This window comes from Dermacentor albipictus, chromosome 5, assembly GCF_038994185.2.
Source record: "Dermacentor albipictus isolate Rhodes 1998 colony chromosome 5, USDA_Dalb.pri_finalv2, whole genome shotgun sequence".
Taxonomy (NCBI): Eukaryota; Metazoa; Arthropoda; class Arachnida; order Ixodida; family Ixodidae; genus Dermacentor; species Dermacentor albipictus.
The window spans coordinates 41,728,710-41,752,422 of record NC_091825.1 but is presented as its reverse complement, the minus strand read 5'-3'; the positions used below and the strand labels follow the sequence as shown (position 1 = coordinate 41,752,422).

Here is a 23,713-nt window from a genome sequence, read left to right as displayed (position 1 = left end):
CTTGTTTCGCCGCAGTAGTATACTGAGCAGTATGCGTATGGTTCTCAGTGGACCAAGCGTCTCATGTTTTCTTCGGCATTCCTCCCATAGCCCCATTAGGTGCCCGAAGTAGGCATTAGATTCTGGCCAACGTACTTTCCTATGCGTTTTTTTTTTCTTCATTTCGGTGCCTCCGCCTCACAGAAAAAAATACATTGTTGCGGCGCAACGAATTGTCGCATGGTGAAAGTTCGATTTTGATACTTCTTTTGCGGAAAGTAATGGGCGACGGGACGCTTCAGTTGCCGGATACGTTTATTATGTTATTGCGAAAGCAATTATATGGACATTCCAGGCGCATTCCTGCCGTCGCCGTCGCCCTCATGTTTCGTATAAAGTCCAAGGGTGATAACATCGTGACCACGCGCTGCATGCTGTATGTGCGAGTGAAAGCGTAGGAGGGGAGGTGGAATGGGTGAGCCGACGATGGTGGCTCAGTCTTGTGTGCGCAAAGGAGAAAAGCGGGGAGCAAGCGCGCCGCCTTCCGTCGCGCGCAATACATCGGGGGGAGTGGATGGAATGGGGGCGGAATCTAGGATTCTGTAAATCTATGATTGTGCAACATGTTTATTTGCCTTGTTTGACGCATTATATACAGTTACTTCTTCTTACATACATAGACTCATTGGAGACTTATACGTATACTTAAATATCTTGTTGCGAGGTTTTGTGTATACATGCAGTGAACTTTGTTTCCAGTGACACTTTTTTGTCCTTTATCAAGCTGTATTTTCGCATTTGTATATCCCATTGTATATTTGCATTTCTAATGTTCGAGGGCGAGTCAAATGAAACTGAGCCTACCCTAACCGCTCAATAATGGTTCGGTTCATTATCTGCGAGGCATGCGCGTAGGAGAACGGCATGTCTCATTTACAAAAGTGACACGCAAGTGTGAAGATAAATGTTCTTTAATGACGTCATACACTGGGTTGAATATGGTTGCGTCACGTAATGGACACTTCAAAAGTTGAACAGCTCGGTGTCGTGAAGTTTTTGACAGCTGAAGGTGTTTCCAAAACAGAAATTAATCACCATATGACTGCCGTGTACGTTGAACACTTCATTTCATTGACCACTGTGAAGCGTTGGAGCAAACGGTTCAAAGGACGTTACAAAGACATTCCAAGACCGGGCCAAAACCATCGTGAAATACATATTTTACTTGTATTTACAGTGCGTAGCTTTCAAGAATTCGTTTGCAGCATCTTTGGCAATGACAATGCAGTTATTATTCATGTATTTGATCCCTCGATAAATTGTTTAAGAGGAAGCTTTAGCTCGGGCCCAATCCGACGCGGCCTATTCATATACTTGTAAAACGCAGAAACGCTTTTCTGAGATAATCCTGCTAATCACTTTTATTGAAATTGGTTGCATTTGAGAAAGTTAAATCCTAGTGTCTGTTGGAAACAGAACTTCGATTTAGGGCCTGAATTCTGTTTAAAATATTTTGAAAAATTCGAAAGTTTGAAAAAATAGAAGCACGACGTTTACAAACTAATAGCTATGCATGAAGAACAGATATTGTGGTTCTGTGAACGGCATTTATTATAGCAGTCAAAGCGGACAAGTTTGCTGTGTCAATTTGTATCTTACGTGAATTGGTTACGTTGTGTACAAGGGTTCTGCAAAAGCCGTATTTCCACAATACTACATTTTTTTGAGATTCATGTGTAACATATATATTTTGTCCGCTCTAGATGTACTATTTGATGCAATTCACAGAATTGTGATATCATTTTTCATTGTTGAGTCACGGAGTTTTAAACTTGATATTTTCGTTTCCTGAAAATTTTCGATTTTGGCCAATTTTTAATAAAGAATTGACCTCCTAAATGAAAAATTCGAAACCAGTAGTCACTAGAATTAAACTTTTTCTTTTAATTGGAACAAACCTCCTCAAATTTTGTGAAGTGGTTGCAGGGAAAAACGAATTCCCCTTCTACATGTACTTAAATAGGAGCACCCGAGCTAAAGCTAAAGCTGCAACGTGCAGCTATATCTATATATATATATATATATATCTATATATATATATATATATATATATATATATATATATATATATATATATATATATATATATATATATATATATATATATAGGGCCAGTGGCGTAGCCCCCCCCGAACAAAATTTCTGGCTACGCCACTGATGTGTGTGTGTGTGTGTGTATGATGTTTTGCTGAGGCGTAAAGAATGAGTAAGAATGAAAAACAAGTTGGCCAGCCTTCTAGCGACTGAGTGCCTTATCAAAGTTTCTTTAAACAATATGCAGCAGCATCCGACTCCTGGAAGCCATGAGAAAATCGCATGTGATATTGAATAGAATCAACTCCCCGGGACCCCTGGATAATGCTGAAGAACTGAGTGAAATCAAGAGCCACCAAGATGATGTTGATGATGAAAAACTTTATCCCTCATAAAAGGGAAGGAGGCAACGGTATAGAGGCCGGGCGGAGGAACTCCGTGTAGTAGGCTTCCTCCATCCACTCAGCCCACTCGAGGATGGCCTCCTGAAGGTCGGGCCTCGAGCTGCGCAAGGCAGCCTCCCACTGCTCCTCACTAGACATTAACTGCTTGAGGAAAGTGGAAAGGGGGTGCTTAGAGCACCCCCACATGATGTGGTTCAAGTCTGCTTTGGGAGAGACGCACAATTTACAAGAGGGAGGAAGGTAAATGGAGGGATCAATGCGGCGGAGCCGTAAGGCGAGGGCAAGGTCCGAGTCTGCAACTGTCGCCACAGAACTTCACACCTGCGTAACGAAAGGCTAAACGGTCTAGCCGGTAGTGTGTGCAGATGTCGTGGTAGGCAATAAGGCGATCCTGCGCTATAAACGGCGCCTCCTCCGTAACGAGGTCCGATACATGTGATGCCTGAGCCCGGACTATAAATCCTCGGGCGCTGGCATGACCCGCCTGATTTCCGGCAAGGTCCGCATCAGCGGGAGTCCAGATTAATGCTACAGTTTGATGGAAAGTATTGGCCAAAAGGAGGCAAAGGGCTGGCTTAGAGACCCTGCCAGCTCCGAAGTTATGTTTGAACTCCTGAAAACTGCCGGACAACGCTAAGAAGCTCCATCGCATTCCGAAGAGGCATTCAGCCTGCGTTCAGCACCGAACACGCACTATGCGCGACTTGGTACATTTGCCAGCGGAACGTTCGAGACAAGCGAACCCTCCGTAGAGTCGCCCTTTGCTGACTTCACAATTCATCCTGACACTTCCTTCACTTTTATTTTTATCGGCGCATGAGCTTCGTAAACCCGCCAGTATTCTGTTGGACATGAGCACTGCGAGCGAAAGCTGTTTTTTTCCTACTTTCGGCTATCAACTTTTTTCTACTCATTTCTCTTCTATACGGAAGAAGGTGTGTAAGTGTTGAGAATCGCTGGAAAGACTTAACGTGAAACATGATTAACGTGAAAAGCTTCACAAGCAAATAGTGGATGACGCAGCGTCACACTTAAGCGCGAAACGAGTGGTTCGATGCCTGCGCAGTTCGATGGCGGGGTAAAGCGAATGCTCGGACGAGACGAGTGAACGTTCGTCAGGCCCCTGTTTCGACGCGAGTCTATGGGTCCACGTGGGGCGTGGAGCTACGGAGAGATCGGCGTTCTCCGCATGCTCAAGGAGGGCCTGGAATGTTCCGCTGCACAATGGCCGTGGGCCCGATGGGAGCCGCAGATCCCTGGGCGCTCGCCGTCCGACGATTGAGGTGCCGGAAGGCATGACACCGTACGGCTCCTTTCGAGCAAAATGAGCTGGGAATTTTTCGCAAGAATGTGGGCCAGGGTCTCATCCGCCGGGCAGTGGATGAGACCATGGCCCACATTCTCTCGCTCGATGGAAAACCGTCGGCGTTGCCCAAGCAAGTATTATCTGTTCGCTTGCGAAAAGTGGTCGTGGCTTACAGTGAACCAAACGCTCGGCTTCAAAACGCACCGTAGGTAATTGGGTCCCCGACTGGTCGGATAACTTTCGTTCGGGTACACCGTTGTGCCCTGCACGAACCGCGGCATGACCAACAAATGAAGATGGTCAGCCCATATTTTGGCTTGTAACTGTTAACCCCAGTAAGAAAACGACCCCGTGACCCGGCGCACCGACGTGCGGGAAAACAAAAGAATTAGCAGGCACACGAGCCGTGTGCAGACACCGCAAGAACGAGCACGAAGTATATAGGGCTAAGGTTTCGTAAACTTTCGCTTCACTGCACGCCAGCCAGTCCGGACAACTTAATACAGGGCTCAGAAATCGGCTTGCACTGCCTTCTACATCGCAACTTTTTTTGTTGTTGTTGTTTACGTGATTCTGCTTACTGCCGGGGATGACGTAACTTTCACGAGTGACGTGGTCAGGAAACGCGCTTCGACACAGACAAATAAATGGGCTTCAAGATATGTACTCCGGGGTTGCAATAATTATTCGTTGAAGGCACGCGGAAGCTTTCAGACAAAGCTTCAGTCTTTGATTGCCGAGATCAGAGAGACCCAAATGACCCCGCACCGAAGCTTCCGCGATGCTCCTACTCAGTTCGGGGCACCTTACGGTGCCCTTGTGCACGCTCCTACAGCACAGATATTTCCGTGCGCATGACAGCCGTCAGAGGAACAAGCGCTAGACTTATCCCAACAAGCGCATAATGCTACGCATGGTGGGTTGCGTTAGTATGACCGGCTGGGTGAAGTTATTTCTTAACGTCGACGACTTGTTGGTTTCGTTGCGCGCTAATCCTCACGAAGCCAGCAGTAAGAGCACCAGCGACGCCACCGGATTTTCCGCAGTTTCTGAACAAGCCTCCGCGGACTTTCCTTCACCAGGGCGCTGTCTGAAAGTTACGAAGTTGGGTTTCTCGACCTCACGCTTTACTTTGGCGACAAGCACGCCTGCTGGAACTATTGACCACGCTCCCTAAAGAAGGACCTTCTAAACTTCACATCTCAGCACTCGAAGCTCGTGAAACGCGCCATCGCGCTAACCGCCATGAGGAATGCCTTAGCTCGTTCCTGTCCTCATCGAGTCACGCTGAGCTTCGCTCATGAAGTTGATGGATTGACGAAGGCAGGTTTTCCACAGCAATTCCTGTCAGGGCTGGCTGAAGAAATTTCACCAGAATCACGTTTGCCAAAAAATAAAGCTCAGCCAGAGGAAAAGGATCGACAGGTAGGCGCGTGCGGTTTGTGTTTCTTCTTCTTCGTCCTTTGTGTTTTTAGCGCTACAAGTTTTTATGTATAACTCAGCCACATGTTGACAGGGCGAAAGTGGCCGCGGTCCCCTAACTACACGGCGTCTCCCACAGGGTGAAGAAGGCTGCCGCTCGCGCGGACGTGGGTGTGGTGTACTCGGCGCGCAAAAGACGGGGTTCCCTCTGCAGGCGAGTGAGTGCCTCTCGCTTAGGGAAACCTACCTGCGAAATAAAAAGATACGTGCAACTCGCCTCGTCCCCTGCAAGGCAGAGCTCGCGATTGAGGTTCCAATGTTGCGTTGAGGCCCGTATACATCGAGCCGACGAGCTGTTGCTTGCACGACCGCTCGCTTGAACGTGCCAGCAAGCCTGAAGAGAAAAACTGGCTGCAATTTGACGGTCCATTGTTCCCAGTGCGAATGCAGCACTCACTTCCACTAGACGCGTATCGCCCGCAGGTACCGCGATAGCCGCGCTGGCGAGCTCTATGAGGCGCTTTTAATGCATTCCATTACGCCTGCGTGCGTTAGTTCACCATCGCTTGCGTTACCCGACGAAAGGATTTGCTATTTCCACAGCTGAGCAATAGCTGAGCAATTCACTGTTCTAGATACGGTAGGAAGCATGCGCGTGTTTTACCCCCATCCCCGCCTTACCATATGTTTATGCTCGTAAAAATAAACATTTCGTTGGCAGTCAGGGCCTGTCCTGTTCGTCTTTCTTCTCTAGTTTACTCACGCTATTTCCCCATAATGAAGAAATACCAAGAACCTTAAGCTGACCCTTTTATAGCATGCGCGTTATGCATATGCATTTCTGCGAGCGTTTTGATCTGTTTGTTTTCTTATTCTGTTGTTACGAAATTTACTTCCACTTGCACCACTGTTCAGTTCTCGCTTCGTGCGTATGGCCCCATTTTATGCCATCAGATGTCGGTGTTTCTAAAGAGCGCGGCGAATGTGTCACCGACGTATGACGAGCAAACCCATAATGCCACCTTGCTGCGCCCGCGCATACACTCAGAGTGCCGTATGCCACATAGCGTGGATTGCAGTAACAACAATCTACATTACCTAACCTCATCGCGCAGACGGGTCCTTATAGAAGCACAAAACAACAGAAAACAAACGAGGGTATTATGCATCGAGGCCAATGGCTGCAGGTCACTTGGCCTTTTTGTTCGGCCATTGCTGAAACGCAGCGAAGCCGATGGTCACCTGCTCCGCGGCCAGCGGCTCCCGCAACGATAGACGACCCGGTTGTCCTATTATGCTCCTTTTGTTTATCACCAGCCGCAGCGGCGGCGTCGCTCGTGCTTACACTCTCGCACCAACATTAGCTTTTCACTCTCGCGACGGGGCGCAGTTCCACGCAACTCAATCCTTGTATTCCCGCGCGACTCACTTCCACGGAAGTGGGCGGCTTTGTTGCCAGCACGGGCCGAAGAAAGTGATCGACGATAAGCCTGAGGGCGTGCGGTGGACGACAAGCGAAAAGAAACACACAAAAATGGCCGCCGTATAAGACGACACTGAAGTGCACGCGTAACGATATCGAGAAAATTTTGCTTTTATGCAGTTGTTACGGTTATTTACGCATCGATTCCCACAATACACAATTGACTGCACGTCAGGACAAATGGAGGTTACTGGCCTCCCGACTGAACCCCACACCCACCAGACGATACGGTAGCACCCCATACGCTATGCACAAAAAAAAGAAGGTGTCATTCAGTGCATGGAAAACCAAACGTAGTAACAACGACGTAAACAAACATGATCATTTCGTAAAGTTATAACATAACTGGATTTCAGTCAATACTGGTCCTTCGAGTGAAATAAAAGCAAAGGGGTTTACATAGTATAGTACATTAGGTAAAATAACCAGACAGAACAAAAACTAGCGTGTACCATATAGGTATATATATATATATTCTAGTGAAGTCCGGACATGCGCCGAAACATGAATAAATCATTCAACACGTTCGTCTACTTCCCTATTAACGTCTGACTCTACTAAAAAAAAAACGCTTTGTTTCGGTGTATATATACTGATCCGCCTTCTTCAATGAACCGATAACTGCCGCGTATAAGCTTCATCGCTGCTCGGTTAACACCCCGTCGCAAGAAGGCGATATGCCTGTCGGCCCCGAATAGACGAGAAAAGAACTGAGATCAAAGAAGCGATTTTGAGTTCAGCCATTATGGAGATTATTATGCAAAAGCCAGAGATACGTAAGAAGATGCCCGATGATTGGTGGCTAAGGCTGACAGGTCTTTTGAGGCATCGCGGATATTTAGGTCACAAGCTTTCCTTTACGGCAAGGTGACGCCTGTCAGCACCTCGATACAATGAGGCAATCTGTATAAGCGGATGTCCATCACTCCAATGGCTACATACATAGGGGTTGCAGAAACAAACAGTGAACTTAAGGTTCGAACAACAAAAAGAAGTTGGATTTCGGCATATCAGCAGGTAACGATTGGTGTAACCCCTCACTAACTAAGGAACATGACAAACTAACTGCTAATGTAACGGGACCTAAAACACGAAAAAAGCTTTACCCTTATCGAATTTCATTTTTTAACGCACACTCTAGTCTTTTATGCCAAAGAGCTCGTCTAGAGAACCGTCTATGATTGTTAAGGATATGTAGGCATTGCCGAAGGTGGTGAAATTTTAACTTTTACTCTTTTTTTGACACGTGATTTTTTTACAGGATTTATATTATCGAGGCATAAATGTACCGCTTCATCCGAATATTTCCATACGCTGTCATATGTGATGTTCTTCTTTTTTGTTATCTCAGTTCAGATGTTCACCTGCACTCGATCATCGTAACCTACGTTGTCGCATAATGCAGTGTTCGTTAAATTTGATCATCTGGTTTCCAACGCGACGGCACAGCAACGCACGTAGCACTTAGTATTTCATATCACGATAGATGTATTTTTTTCATTCAAATTGGTCTCTACATTTGCAGCTTGGGTTAAAAAAAATTAAGTTATGGGGTTTTGCGTGCCAAAACCCCTTTCCGATAATGAGGCACGCCGTAGTGGAGGACTCCGGAAATTTCGACCACCAGGGGTTATTTGCAGCTTGAGTGGCAAAGACTTTAACATAAGTAACAAAAGTGAAAATTTAGTAAGTTCATAACCATGCAATCTTACCGACCTCCTCCAGTTACTGAGAGCATGGTTAGCCTATAGACGTCCAGTTCCCAAATTTTGCTGCATTAGTCCGCAGGCTGCAGATCTGTTGAATGGGTGACTCTCCCTGTATGAAGTGTAAAGTGCATTCGTAGCTGCTGTTGTTTGTAACAACTCTGCAGTCAGAGTTCATGATCCAGATTGCGTAGTTTTCGAGCTCAGATCTGCCACACCGCAAGAATTACTGATTCCAGTTTATTTGTGGTGCAGAAGGTTTCCAGGACCGAAAAAGTCGAGGGGTCGCATTCCAATGGAGCTGGGTCACACAAAGCCAGGAAAGTTTACACAAAAGCGCTTTTTTTTTTCTTTCGCACCATATTCATTTTCGCAACACACTGACCACAATAAAAACAATTGATATCAATTTGGATTTATGCACACTTATGCGCTCGTCCTGCTGATTGCGAAAATGTAGTGGTCGCGGTATATGCCATGCTTCACTCACTACGTTCAGACGCGCGTTTGGCGTTCGTGCTGTCGATGTGTTCATCATGTTATCGGTTTTAAATATCTGCGAGCCCTAAGGAAGTTAATCACACTATTGGGCTTGTCAAAAATTCATACAACATTTTGCGCCTTCTCTCTAGCATAGCATAAACCTATGTCTCTTATGGAATGCTCTTACTTTGGCAAGGACCTCGCATACGGACACGTGTATGATTCTGCGCCGTCTTCACACTTCGTTTGAGTACAAGCAACGCCGCAGGCGAAAACAGTATGAAAACGACTCCACTCACCATCAGTGCCCGAGACCGCGCCGCTACACTGAAGCGCCTCCAACACCTAACGAGGCACGCCGTTACAGGCGCTTCCTCACTCCCAGGAGCCGCGTCACGACCGCGCGCCACAGTCGTGGGCGTCGTCGTAACAACGTCCATCGTCACCACCATCATCCACAGTCGGAAACCGGAGTCGTCGGTCACACGGGCGTCGATATCGGAGTCGTTCTTTTTTTTTTCGTCTGCTGGCTCACGTGACGGCGAAGTGGCGGTGGATGCTACCAGAACAACACCTGTCGCGTTCTAGGGGTCCCGGAACAGTGGACACGTTCCTACTCCGCCGCAGATCCATCAGACGTCGCCGGCGACAGCGAAGGCAGCAGCGAAGAGCGCATATTTCCCGCGCGATTTCCGAGGGTCGGCAGCCGTCGTGGCGCTGGTGGACGAGGGGCCAGATGAATCGTTCGCCGCCGCCGCTTTCTCCGCTTTCACCGCGCGAACGCGCCTTCAGCGCATGCCGTCTCTCGCACGCCGAGGGGAGCTCCGAGAGCAACAGGCAGCCGAGCGGCTGCGGCGGTGCAAGACAAGCAACTTGCGCCACGCTGATCGTCCGGCTGCGCTGCTCTCCGACGTCCTTGCCCCCCGCTCTCTCCCTTACGTGGCCCCTCGCTCTTTTCACGCCCGGCAAGGCAGCTCTCCTCTCTGGGTCAAGTGGCAGACGCCCGCCATCCCCGCCCTCCCGGCTGTTGAATCCTTTCTGTTCTCTTCCGCAGGATCCGTCCGTGTGGTGCACACAGCCGCTCCCCACTTGATCGAAAGCGAGGGAGATGAGGGAACGTGATACGACACCGCCCAGACACAGACGGCGGCGGCGCTGTTACGAAGGGGGTAGAAATGAGGCGGCGGGAAAGGAAGAACGCCGCAATGTCTAATTCGAGCTTTTCTGTTTGGAGTCCTGTGCAGCGCCCACCGGCGCCAACAGTCACCGGTGCGAGTGAAAGTCGGCCACTGGGACCCGCTGTGCGCCGCTGTGGCGCGCTCACGTGCGGCTTGCGTGCTGCTCTCCGCCGGGGGGGCCGAGGAAAGGCGGCGGCACACTGGGGCTGGCTTTTGTTCGCGTGATTGAAATGATTGCGTAACTGTTACGCTTATTAGCTCTGCGGTAAGAGTGCTTGCACAAGCGCTGTATGTACTAACGTCCGTAGCAAGCACAAAAACAGTAACGGATTGGTAGTCGTGTTCAGAACGGATATGGAAAGAAGGCCTTTGCGGCCGCCACGGGGTAATTAGGTTTTTTCATTTATTCCTTTTGCTTATTGCAGATCGTTTGGCTAACTTCACATGAATCAGCGACGTGCTATACACTCATTCCGATCTCGCCGGAGTGTACAGGATCTCCAACTGCGCAGGAAACGGCGGCATACATTCAGGGCAGTTTTTGACGACCATATTCAGACAGGCTTCGCTGTAGCGGGGGATAGCATGCGCAGCGAATAGCCGCCTTTGCTGCGCTGCACGACGAGAGCTCTCAGTGGTGAAGTCATGAGAAAGCGCCAACCTCACTGTTCCTGCTACGTCGCGCACCGCTGACGCAGCAGTAACACGGAGCTGACGTCACGATGGAGCCGACGTGAAAAAAAGAAGGCTTCGACCGTTGCCGCCAGTTCGGATCTAACTCGAGCCACGTCGCCAGTGTGACGCAGTGAGGTGGACACGCTAACCAACCGTTAACCACCGCGCGTTATCAAGCCACTTGCGTACTCGTATGGAACTTGTAGTACACACAATGATGTCTCTCAAAAAGATGACGTCGAAACACCCACTTCAAAAGTGACAGAAGGTAATACACTGGTACATAACAGGTGGCGCTGTGTGAATCTTGCAAAATCTATGCTGCTGAGGCACAATGCCGCAGGCACCAGAGAAAATGTTTCGCTAAAAAGGCAGAGCACCGAGAAGAATTTGCTAGCAGAGAGCGAATATCGGTTACGGTATTTGAATTGAGTCTCTAATCAGATGGCCTGTAAGCCAAGAGCTATAGTTTTTTTATTATTTTAGAAGTCATCAGCAGGCAAAAACGGCGCTATGACAATAGGTTAGAAAATAAGCTTGTGCTATGTGGGACATAGCTAGATGTGCACAATTTTGCCGCGAAGACAATGCTGCGAAGGATGCACTGACCTCTTTGTTGATAAACAATGCTACGCTGAACTCTTGGTTAAGCTACAGTGAGAGACCTGGTTTACTTCCCGTTGATGCAGTGAAGCTCGTATTTCCGACACGACGAACAAGATTACACGTTCCGGTGAGGTGCAACAATTTCGAATAGCTTTACGATTATTCCCACCAGCTCGATCGTGAATGTTAAAGTCTAAGGGACAGCATTCGTCAACTTAGTTTCTGTAAAATCGAGAAATACGACCATGTCAATCCAGCATAAGCCACAATTTCGCTAGAGCGGCAAACAGAGGTGCAGTGTATTTATGGATGGAATGGCAGCTCTCGTTATCAAAACCACGAGCCTATCCCAAAAGCGCGTCTACGTGAAACTGGCAAGTTCTCACGATGTTCTCCCGCTTGACGTGAACGATAAATAAAAGAAATCATGGATGTGTGCTCGGAGCAACGCACAGCGGCACGTAAAGCGCAGAAACGGGATCGAGCGCTGGCGCTGTTTAACACAGCTTTAAGAAAAGGAACTAAAAGCATAATACAAAACAGCTGCGCTTCTCTGCACGGGCAATCAATAACACAGCATGGCTGCCAGATAACGTCTCACTCACCTGCAAGCGATGTCCTCGAGGAACGCGGCACGTGTGTCGTACTACGAATGCAAGCTATTGCTCGTAACTTCGCTAGCGCAAAAAGGTTTGTTTTTGTTTTAGATAGGCTCCAAAGCGTACTCACCAGAATATAGCTCTTCGGCAGACGTAGAAGGCACAATCCTATGTATCCCCGCTATCAGTCAAGTGGGGCCAAACGGTAGAAATCTCATGTCTCCACCGCTTGCGCGCTCAGTAGCTCGCCTTTTCACCCAAGAGCACACACAGCAGAATGCTTCCTGCAGCATCTGCTACATCCAGGCTTGTCGGGGCAGGAAGCGAACAAACTGTGCAGGTGCTTTATGGGGCCTTACACGATTTTTGCTACAAGTTTTGTTGCGCTCTCGGCTTTTTGCTCGTCTTAGTGCAGTGCGCATGTGCGCAGCTCGACACGGGGAATGTCGCCCTTTTCTCTTAATACGAGCATAGATAGTACCGTAATTTTTACGGGAACACATGCACGAAAAGAAGGAGGCATATTTTACAGTGTGGTCACCCGCGTAATGTAGTAGTGTGAACCAGTGCTAGCATACCTATTGGATTCTGCGTTTTTATCGTGCTAGACCCACGTTTTAATTATTAGGCACGACGTAGAGGCAATCCGGGATAATTTTGACAACCTGGGAATTTTTAACGTGCCTCTAACGCACAAGACGCTACCGTGTCTTACTATATCGATGAAAATCGTGAGAGGCAAATGATATAACTTCCACTTTTCCTGCGATTTAGATCAAGACATTTTCATGCTTCGTCTTTCCGAAAACTTCCGCAGTAAATTCATGCCACTGATTGAATACATCAGCCTGGTAGCGTCTTCTCACGAGTTAGTCGTGCTAGCCTTCTTTCCCGTGTAGCTCTCGACTCTTACCAAGCATTTCAATGCGAAATCTCTTTTAAAACTGAGTTTCAATGTTCGCGACTTTCACTGTTCATCAGATGAAAATGTTGCGAATTCTATCCATCCCGCTTGGGTCGTTCATCTCAACTTCACTTCAATCAGCAACATCCTCACAATATGTGTTTCATGCGTCGTCACTGGTCATACTCTGAGCTCAACCTGGGCTTAATTCACAAAGCTTTTCTTTCGTAAGAGCTGTTTGCCATTTGCCGGCGGTCTCTGCTAATATACATCCAACGTCCCGATTGGCAGGCACCTACTTTTATGAACTACTTTACCTTAAGATCTTCTGCGCGAATAAGAGACCTGTTCCGTTAATTTGGCTGCCTTGTTGTCCCGTAGGCGTATATGTCCTAAAAAAATATTCAACACACTTCCAATTCTTGCAGTATGCGTGTTCACTGGTCTCCAATTTGAATCTGTTGGCTTCGTACCCTGAGGAGTCGTGCAGTTTTACGACTTTGCACGGGTGACTCGCCATTTGGAAGCTGTATTAGGCTCCGTATTTTTTTCTGTGCTATTCATCGTAACACGAGCCGGTGGAATACTTGTAGCTCTGTATTTCCTGTCACCTGAAGAGATTAACCTTTACGTTGCGTAGATTTCAAGGTGTTCATGCTAACCAATGAAAAAAGTGTTTTAATAACACTATCCGATCTATAGTAGGATACAACATTAGAAAAAAGGGGGCATTTAATCCTCCGACACGGACGCACACGAGCATCCACCAATGGGCGCGCACTCTGGACTGACGTCATGAGCCGGACGGCCGGTGACCCCGCTGACGAAGATGGCAGCCCGCGCTTCGAACTGGGCCAAGTCGCGTCAGGTGTGTGCTTCAGCGATAAATGCATTGTTTTATATAAGTACTTTTTCAATAGCAACTGATTCATTTTAAACTTGGAAAACGAGCAGTAGATACGCCATGTACATGTGAACAAGCGCAGAAGCCATGCAGAGCTGCTCTTTCTGCTTTTGTCATTTGCAATGAAGCTAAGGAGCAGACGACGGGCAGCGTTCTAGAAGGCACGGGGTTATTTTTCTGTCGCTATCCGGCGTGTGCTGTAGCACATGAGAGCTGTACTAAACCAGTCATCAAAATACTAAAGCCTTTATTTATACCGAGACTTGCGCGTTTCAGGAGCACGATTTTTCGAGCGGGACTATATTAGTCTGGGAGGCAATCGGCTGTCGCGCTTCGGTCATCTGGCTGGGGCCTCCCCTTTCTTCTAAAGTTGTATCCGACTACAGGTGTAAATTTCTGTAAGCAGAGAAATACTGCATTCACAAATCGTTCTTTTTAATACTCACTAAGTTAAACTGCATATGGCGGCAAAACACTGCCTGTGGTGAAATTCTGGCTGCCCGTTCTGTGTATGCTTTTCTCTCGAGACGTTTAGCTGATCAAGCGTAAGGAATTCATCAGTTGAACCAAGAAAAGTGATGGAGACAGGGGATTGTTTTTGCTGCAGCGATATCAATGAACGAGACAAGACACCTAAAAACTTATACACCAAGCACGTCGCTTCGTGCGTAAGTGTGCAATCTTGGGAACCAGACAAAAGGATTTATGAACGGAATGAAGCTAAACGTATAAGTAAGGCTCGCACATATCGCATCCGGTAGGGAAGAGTTCTTCAAACAGTTCACAATACCGGTGGCCGCGGGCGCGATCTCGGAGGTCACGCAACAGCTAACTGTCGCCAAATCTCCTTTTCGCATCACTTGGCCTCACGGAAGGCCGGCTGGTCCAGTTGGGCAAGCTGCGGAAACCGCAGGGGCATCTCGTCCGCCTTCAGCCTGGGCAGCCGGAACGACTCCTCCGGGTTCGAGGAGTCCATGAAGTCGGCAGTCAGGCCTACGCCGAACAGGAGCTCCTCGCCGCCCAGACCGCTCACCTCTTCCTCCACGGGCGACCCAACTAGCTTAGCTTCGCTCCTGCAAAAAGGCACCACGCCTTAATTGCGAGCACATACAAATTCGAAATATTTTGGCAGCCTACCAGGCCGAGAGACGCACCCTGTCTGTGCGTCTCACGGCCGGTGTCTGTCACGGTGTCTGTCATTACGCAAACTAATTCATATAGGAGGTTATTTCGCCATGCTGTCAATATGGAGCCTTCAACACTGACTCCAGGTGCCTAAATTCTGTTAATGACGTTCTAGAGAGCACCAACAAGACAAGCTCAGGCAAAGTGGTCGCTTTGACGAGCTAACATTTTGACGAGCTAACATAAACAGGATGTCACCACTTGGCGCGTGGAAGGCAGCAGTGCCAGATTAAGAGGCTTGGCGGCAAGGCTAAATCTGCGCCTAAGCCCTAGTGATTATGGTGATGGGGATGATTGTGTTGACGACAACAATCGTGGGGATCGGATAAGGTGGCAAATATTTGGAGCATTACGGGTTTCGCCTGCTGTTTTATTTGTAATCTCAGATAAAACTGCCTATAACGTACATTCGAAGGTATCCTGCATGTTTATGAGATATTTTCAACATTAATGTTTTCAAAAAGGGCGTGTCTTATTGTTTTTGTTAGGTTGTTGTCTAATGCTTATTGTCTAACGGACACACCACTGTCTTTTAACCACAAGGTTAGTCCCATATCGACGAAATGCCCCATCACCATCACTCAGAAAAAAAGTGAACCACATGTTCCATAGCAACAAATATTTTACTTAAGCATGCGCACTTTAAATGGATCTGCATATGTAGCATAAAATCTAGTACAAATACCTGAAAGCACATGTACTAGAGGTCAATGCTCACCTCTTATATGGGAGAAGGCAATAGAGGATGCTCGCTTACGGGCGCTTGCCGAGCACTGGAAGAGAGCTGCGGTGTACAAAAGGCAGGTTGCCTCCTCGCACAAACATATTTTACTTCTATTTCTGCTACAACTAAACCCTTTGAAAAATTCTTGTTGTAAGGCATTCTCTGGACGACGCTTTACAACTTCTAGTGTGCCCTGGGGAGAGGGGCCCTCTAAAATTGTTGAAGGGCCTGTAAAGAAAACTTTCTCACAAGGCCGTCTGGCAGACGAGTGCCCGGCACTCCAGCCGTCTCATCCTATAGGCTAGTCCGGCCCTCGAAGGCAGAGCAAGGAATTACTGAGGTCATACGTATGTTTGGTGCGGGATACCGGTGCTTCAGCGCAATGCATGACTGGTGCATAAATAGATCACCAGGTATTATCTATATTTTACTAAGCTACAAGGAAATCTAGAACCTAGTAATACCTATTTCTACCGAGAAGGTAAGTGCGTAAAAAGAATACTTTCTGCTGGTTCAAGACTGTTCCGGAATACTCTTACAGAATGCACATGAACCAACGGCAGTAGGAAATGCAAGTGAAAAGGCGCGAAATGGAACACTCTACTCGACGACATTATGCTCTATTATTAGCGCAGTAATAACTCTTTCATTACGTTTTTTTTATGTTTATGGTTTTTCACATTATTTTTTGGCCAAACCATACGGCACAATAGCACTTCTGAGAACATTCTTGCATTTGCTGGGAGCAGCGATTAGTTCTCACTTGTATGAAAAAAAAATCTGCAAATAGCCTACGTGTCGGCATGCTGCATATCAAACTTGTATTTTATGGGAACTTCATTACGTGCAAGAAATGGCATAATATTGAATATCGATCGAATATGGAATAGAATGTCTAATAATCGAACACAGACGTATATATTTACAGCAAGAATATTTATTCGGTATAATTTTATATCACGCCTTTGCCGGCTAGTGCAAACACACGGCTATGTATCAGGGCCGAATAATCGGTTTTTAGTTCAAGAAACCGAATTCCGAAAGCGTTTTCTTCGTAAGGTGTCTTTGTATTTGTCCAGCCGCCTTCACTAATAATATCTGTACGAGCAGGATTCGATGGAATTTACTCTTACGGACAAGTCTAACTTAAGGGCTTCTTGTCAATACTGGCCAAGATCATCATTTTTCTAAACGCACGAATAACTTCGCAACTTTAGACCTTGGTACAAATTTTCTAAGAAGGAATCACTGCTGTATGACTTCCTTTCCAAAAGGGCTACGTAAATAGTTGCCGCAAAAAAGTCAGAAGTTGTGCAAAGAGAAAAAAAAGGCTGCTAAAGGACCCTTCTGCGGCAAACACGTGTAAAAGGGCCAGTGGAAAGAAAAAAAACCGGATAACATCAAATATTGTAGTATGAAAGCTAAAACTGCTACGTGACTAAACTGTCAAAAAAACTAAATTGCCGACTATAGGAAGAAATCACAGTTGTCCAATAGGCTTGTAGCGCTGCCGTAACACAAAACCCACCTTATATTGCCAATTTTGTTTCAGCATTCGTGAAAAAAACATTTGTCGTTTTCTCGCTCTTGATAATTTCCGATACATTGTTTAACACAAGGACGACAATAACCACAATAACATAGGATTGGTGAGAAACATTTGGTGAGTGAATTTTTGAAAATACCGAATAGATCATTTGCAAGTACGAATACAAATAGACAAAGCGTGCGAATCGGCTCGCATTCTGAACTACGAATATTCGCCTACTGCTGCAAGAAAGTGTTACAGTGTTCGTTTAAGGTAGCTTTAAATGGCCCCCAAACCAACACTTAGCTGGAAGGCGAGTGAAAAGTTTCTCTCTCGCCTTCACTGGCCTATCCCCGAGTGCTTTTTCTTCCTCGCCGCGTAGTTCTCTAGCAGACACGTGGACACTAAACCCGTAAATACCAAAATTTGCATTGATACTCCTTTCCTGGAATGCACCATGAGCGTCCAATTATCAGGACTGCACGGTTTTCGGCTCTGGAGTGTTGCCGCCGCACGCCCAGCGCAGAACACGCAACAGTAGGTGCATGTTCTTTACTTATTTTTATTTTATTTTAAATACGTGCAAGCCCGAGGGCGTGACAGAAAGGGGTGGTTATTACTTACTATAATGTACAGAAGAGACAAGCCTAACATCAACAAAAAAAGAAGCATTATGCAGCTCCACTGCAGTTGTCTAAGTACGGGTAAGCATTTTGCCTTTGCTGATCTCCACGCATATACGAGGCGACTTATGTTGCTTAGTGCGATTGACGTTGCAGTAGACGGTCCATTAAACGTACTGTGCTTTATTGGCCTCGTCATCTGTATTGGCTCTTGATTCGACCAATATAAACCCTTATCTGCCGTTATCAACCTTATCGGGCTCGACCCTACCCTTGTCAATCCTTATCGGTTGTTATCAACCTTAACAGAATTACCGCCGCCATTATGGCGGCGGTAATTCTCTTTAGCACCTTATCCTTCCACGTCCAACCATTATCAACCGCGATAAGACCCACATAAGCCCTCCCACTCCGTATCATGCTTATCAAGTCACTGACTGCTTGTGAGTCTGTGTTGTGCGACAACACAGACGACGTGGTAGAACACATTCATATGGTTCAGATATATTTGCCTTCTTCAAATGCAGGTGTTTATCCTGGTGGGCAAGAAACTCGTATTCACTGAGCGTCACGCTTCACGCGTGAGCGATGGTTTTCCTCGGCGAGTCGACAGAGAAATGCTTATGGATTTGAAAAAATACACACAGAGATCTCGGATGGCACTTTTCAAATTTTGTCGGTAATGGCAGTGACGGAGGTAGGAAGGTGGTTTCATTCAGCACTGGTTTTAGATATCAAAGAGTATTTATCCCGTTTAGTTTAACAATATGGCACAGCAACCTTACACTTGCCATCTATACGCGATGAAAAGTACCCAGCGGTGTACTGTTAAATGAAACACTCAATTGTACGCCTTCGACTTTTCTGGCGAACAAGCAGCAAATGTCAACGGAAGCAATGTCAATGCACTGCGCAAGTGTCTCGAAAAGAGTCAGAGGTACCAATGGCAAGTTATCAGCTGCAAATCTAGACGACTGTACACTAGCGAGCGATCAAAATCGGGACATCCTCTGCGCTGAAGCACTCGCTTTAACAGTGGACCGATCTGTACATGGGTTGAAAAAGAGGACCACTTCGTAACGATTCATGCTGATTATAAAGTTTGTGAAAGAGTCAGAGGTGTGATCATTTACGGCCTGGAGATGATAGATCGGGTAGGTATTGGGCCGCGAGGTTGAGTTGCAGGTTGAAGCACCGTCGCCAGGTTAGTGTGGATAGGTGGTCTGCGGCACGCATTCAAGCGTACACGCCGGACGCTCCGCTGATTGATTAGGCTCAACTTTCTTTTAGACGCGCTGACTGCGGTGAACTGGCCATATATTACCCTGACATTTTTGCTCTTAATGCGCAGAAGTTTTCTGTTTACTTCAAAGAAGCGCAAACTGCCATATACCGGTGTACTAGCAGTCAGCCAGAAGAGTATGTGCTTTGGCCCTTCCTTGGGGCATTTTCGGTATGTTTCGCTTGCATTCCGTCCCATTTGTTAACACTTTTGGCAGCCTAACAAATAGCGCATTCTCTGCGAATCGTGCACTCCCCGTAGCAATGAAGTAGCAAGTTAAGGAGCACTCCACTTCGTGAAATTGTAAACATACAGCTGCGTTTCTTTTAACCTGCTGTGAAATGTCTGCTGTGAAAACAGTGAATCCGTTCAGTTAAACAAGCTAAACCACTGTGAGGGACAGGACGTTAGTGCGTTCGGCGAGTTCCCTTAGGCGACATCATTTTTATCGCAGCAACTCCAAATACGTGTCATTTAGACACAAAACTGGATCCCCTTGCACGATTACGCATGCGACAGTGATGCGACAAATATGCAATTATTTGAGGGGATGAAGTCATTAGGTTCACCGTCAAATTGAACAGTGATATGGATTACAATAGCCGCCTTTCAACTAAGATTCTTGATGGCAGTCGTCTAGAGAAAGCCGTGTCATACGTTACCTTGATCTATTATCCTACATAAGCTCTTCTTTTGACGGCAGTGAACCAAAGTGCAAAAGCCCAAATATGGCTAGGCAAACTGAATTCACAGTAGGGGCATTAGAACCACAAATGAAATGAACACCCAAGTCTTGGCTAATTAGGGCTGGTCGCGTAAGCCCTAATTGAGAGTCGTGCAATTATCGTAATGGGGTTATCGTAAAATAAAACGTATGACGCGGAATGATACGGGTGTATGCATATAATACTTTGTTGTGCTGCTGAATTACATTCGCGCCACCTCGTTCATGTTTCGCAGTATGACAGAGATTGTGGAGTGATTAACACATTCTAAGAACTCGCTATAGTGCGGCAGGCACGTTTCATTGCGACCACTTGATTTTTTAATACGGTGTCAAACGCTTTCTCGTGCACTTGAAACACGAAGCTACAATAAAATTGACATGATTGGGGCCAACAGAGGATGCGACGGTCCTACATTGCAAGCTCGACATGGGCATGACATGACATGACAAGAACTATATTTGCGTCCTGAGGGACTGAGACCTCAGGGAGCCAAAACCGAAGGCTCCCGAAGATCAAGTCGGTGGCTCCGCCCACGATAGAATCGGGAGATCAAGTCCCGCGGCAATGTCGTGGGCCCTCTGGACAGCGTGGAGTTGAACGTGGAGATTGCTGCTCTTGAGAGATTCCTGCCATTGTTCTTTCGTGATGGGTGGAGAGGCGTTAAGGGCTGGGCACAGCCAGAGCATGTGGTTAAAGGAGCATGAGTCATGACCACATTTGGGGCACGACTGTGAGTGGTCAGGATCTATCCTGTTAAGAGACCGAGGAGTGGGATATGAACGGGCTTGGTGTGGTAGCCTGAGGTTTGTTCAATTTGGGGTGAGGGGGTGGAAATGTCCTCCTGCCTAGTCGATAATGGCAAACAATTTCGTGGAATGTCCTTAATGGATCTTTGTGGATGTTGATCTCGTTCCAAGCCTGGCTACCCGCGACAGCGCGGTGCGTGAAATCGCGCGCTCTCCAGTGGGCCTGCTCGTTCGGATTACATCCAAGCGGGTTAATTGAGCTATCTAGATGGGTTGGAAACCATGGGCAGTCACTGATATTACTACCGCACAAAGGCGATAGAGCCGAGCTAAATACTTCTGAACACATAGGCAGAAAGTACACAGTAGAATTTACGACTACGTTACAACCACGAAATTTAAATATAGGCACGCCTTAGGCACACATGTAAACATATATTGCTTAGGAGACGGCGCGCAGCGCAATACACGCCATGTCCGTTGTTCAGTCAGTGTAAGCCAGGCGACCACATTGTTTGCTCTTGGTCAACAGCATGTTTTTCGTTGAGGGGACAGACGTGACGGGAATGATTTTGACAGTGTAAACTGCAGGTAGCACAATTTTGGGAAGATTAGAGGGCAATGATCAGTATAGATGGAATAGGGCCCGAAATGGCCGATACGTATTAAGGTTCAGGGCGAACTAGAGCTTACTACAAAGTTAATCTCATGGACGAAGGTTCTTTGGGGAAGTTTCGGCGCAGGTATAGCCTAGTGTCCTGTTCGGATAGCGAGTTACGTAGTCAACGTGCACGCGTCACGACAGGTCATTAGTAATATAAATGACAACATCTTTGTAAGTTTCGACAGAGTTTAGGGGAGCTCCATTAAGATAATACGTGTTGTTTGCTTTGTTAAGGCGCCGGGGGTGTACAACTCGGTGTGTACTGAGCCAAGGGAATACGATCGCACATGAAAACGAAGGCAAAGAACCCTTACTATGAACTTTCGACTCGGTTGCTCTAAATCTGCCAAATGTTTACTTAGCTTCTAGCACTTTGTTATAACATGCAGTACCATTGCGAACTGTTTCTATGCTCGATCGCATGTAAGAAACGGTGGCGATATCTATAGAACGGGAGCAGGAGTTGGGGCGAAGATGTCACCTCCCGCTTGTCAATCCGCTAAGTGCGTGATGTCACTGCAGGAAGTCGGACCGGACAGTGAAGTGGTGGGCAAGAGACCGCTTTCTGAACCACCACGCCACAACGTCCATCATTCACTTCCTACGTCCCTGACAAAGGCTCTCGCCTATGTTGCCCGTTGACCCTCCAGGAACTAAGTATAGAAGGAAGACCTCAACGACCGAACAGCAGACAGGTTTCCCGTGTGTGTAGCGAGGTTAAATGAGAAATCGCCGCTTCCGTCACACTTAAATGTTTCATGCTATAATGGTATAAAAGTTTAATGGCATAAAGCATACCTCTGGATCACTTACTGAAGTGGTTCTCATGTCTTGTAAGGACACCGCGTATGCTTTCATTGCAAATTCCAGGGAACTGCTTAGACAGCTTGTTGGGGGCAGAGAAATTTACAGGTACACCATGATGGAATTTAGTATTTGGCAGTGGAATTGTAGGGGGTTCAATCATAAGAAGGCGTCTCTGCAGCAGTTTGTTAGAACGCATGGTGTCAAGCCTCAAGTTATCATGTTACAGGAAACACTGACGTCTAACGTGACCTTAACGAATTTCAAAACGGAAGTTAAGGATAATGAACAGGGCAGAGGACTCGCTACTCTCATTAATAGGAGGTTGGCGTATATTAGACATGCTCTTCACATGGCAGATTGCAAGATTGAATATATTATGGTGGAAGTAATCTTAGGTCGGCAAAGATCATGTCAGAGGAGCGTTTACCTGCTAAACCTGTACAGTAGCCCCCGGGACACGAAGCAGAGTTTCAAATCTCTCTTGACCAAGGCAACCAATCTGGCTAAGGATGCACCGTTGCTTATTGGAGGGGACTTCAATGCACCATATCATGTGTGGAAGTATGCTTATAGCACTATTAAGGGGGAGAGACTATGGCAGCAGGCACTAGACTTGAATTTAACTCTGATTACAGACCCCTCGTATCCCACCAGATGTGGCACGTCGACATGTAGAGATTCGACACCTGATCTCACTTTTGTTCGGGGGGTGGTGGATTCGTCCTGGTCCAATTCTAATATAGATTTTGGTAGCGATCATTACATACTTATGATTACTTTGGTAGTGGCTAATAAAAAGGAGCGCACATTCAGGATGGTTGACTGGGATGCATTTAGGAAAAGAAGAGAGCAGAGAATCGATGATGAGGGAAATGAGTTGACCTTGGAACAGTGGACTAGTCAGCTTAAAAGTGACGTTGAGGCGTCCACTAAAGAGGTTAAGACCGATATTGACACGGAACACATGGATAGTCGCCTGGCACATTTGTTGGAAGCAAAGCAGTCGATGTTAGCGCGATGGAAGGGTCAGAGATTAAATAGAAGGCTTAGAAAGCGTATAGCAGTGGTTAATCAGGAAATTGAAGACCATTGTTGGGTACTGTGCAAGCAGCAATGGGATGAAGTGTGCAATTCTATTGATGGTCGCATTAAGAGGGGAGGCGCCTGGAGTTTGCTCAGACATTTACTAGATGAGACAAACACTAAGTCTAATCAGAGGACTGTGATAGGTAAGCTGGTCCATCAGGCGTGTCGGGACTCCACGGAGCAGGAGTTGCTAAAGGATTTGGCTCAGAGATACCTTCCGTTGGAGACCTGGCACGATACACCTGATGTGGTTTTGGAATATAGTGGAGACGAAAATGCAGCTATGGACGCGGAATTTACTGAAAGTGATATAAGGATGGCGCTGCAGAATCTTAATGGTCGATCGGCATCAGGGCCGGATGGCATTACGAATAAAATGCTGCGGAATCTAGACGATGGGTCAATTGAGTTCCTTGCGCGGCAGATCAATTGCCTATGGAAGGAAGGCTCTTTCCCGGAAGAGTGGAAACTGGCAGCTACTGTTCTGATACCCAAACCGGGGAAGGCCATAGGGCTTGAAAATCTCAGACCCATTTCCCTGACGTCGTGTTTGGGAAAAGTCGCTGAGCATGCCATTTTAAATAGGCTAACGCGTTA

At 46.9% G+C, this 23,713-nt stretch overlaps 2 protein-coding genes across 3 annotated transcripts in view; both read right to left on the bottom strand.

The window, feature by feature from the left end:
- The window catches only part of LOC135900504 (NADPH oxidase 4-like), a 284,789-nt gene extending 272,570 nt beyond the window's left edge, over positions 1–12,219 (bottom strand). The window contains exon 1 of one of the 2 annotated variants that reach the window (XM_065429988.2): positions 12,066–12,219. Coding sequence is in view for 1 of the 2 variants with exons in the window: in XM_065429987.2 (XP_065286059.1) it covers positions 9,177–9,332 (156 nt within the window). In the remaining variant the exon portion in view is untranslated. Of the gene's footprint in view, positions 1–9,176; positions 10,202–12,065 lie in introns of those variants that run through there. The other variant, XM_065429987.2, reaches the window with a different exon arrangement.
- Positions 12,220–14,425: 2,206 nt separating this feature from the next.
- LOC135902147 (uncharacterized) overlaps positions 14,426–23,713 on the bottom strand; it is a 154,177-nt gene continuing 144,889 nt past the window's right edge. Inside the window, exon 12 of the mRNA XM_070538356.1 lies at positions 14,426–14,816. Coding sequence (XP_070394457.1) covers positions 14,600–14,816 — 217 coding nt within the window. The 3' untranslated portion in view covers positions 14,426–14,599. The remainder of the gene's footprint in view (positions 14,817–23,713) is intronic.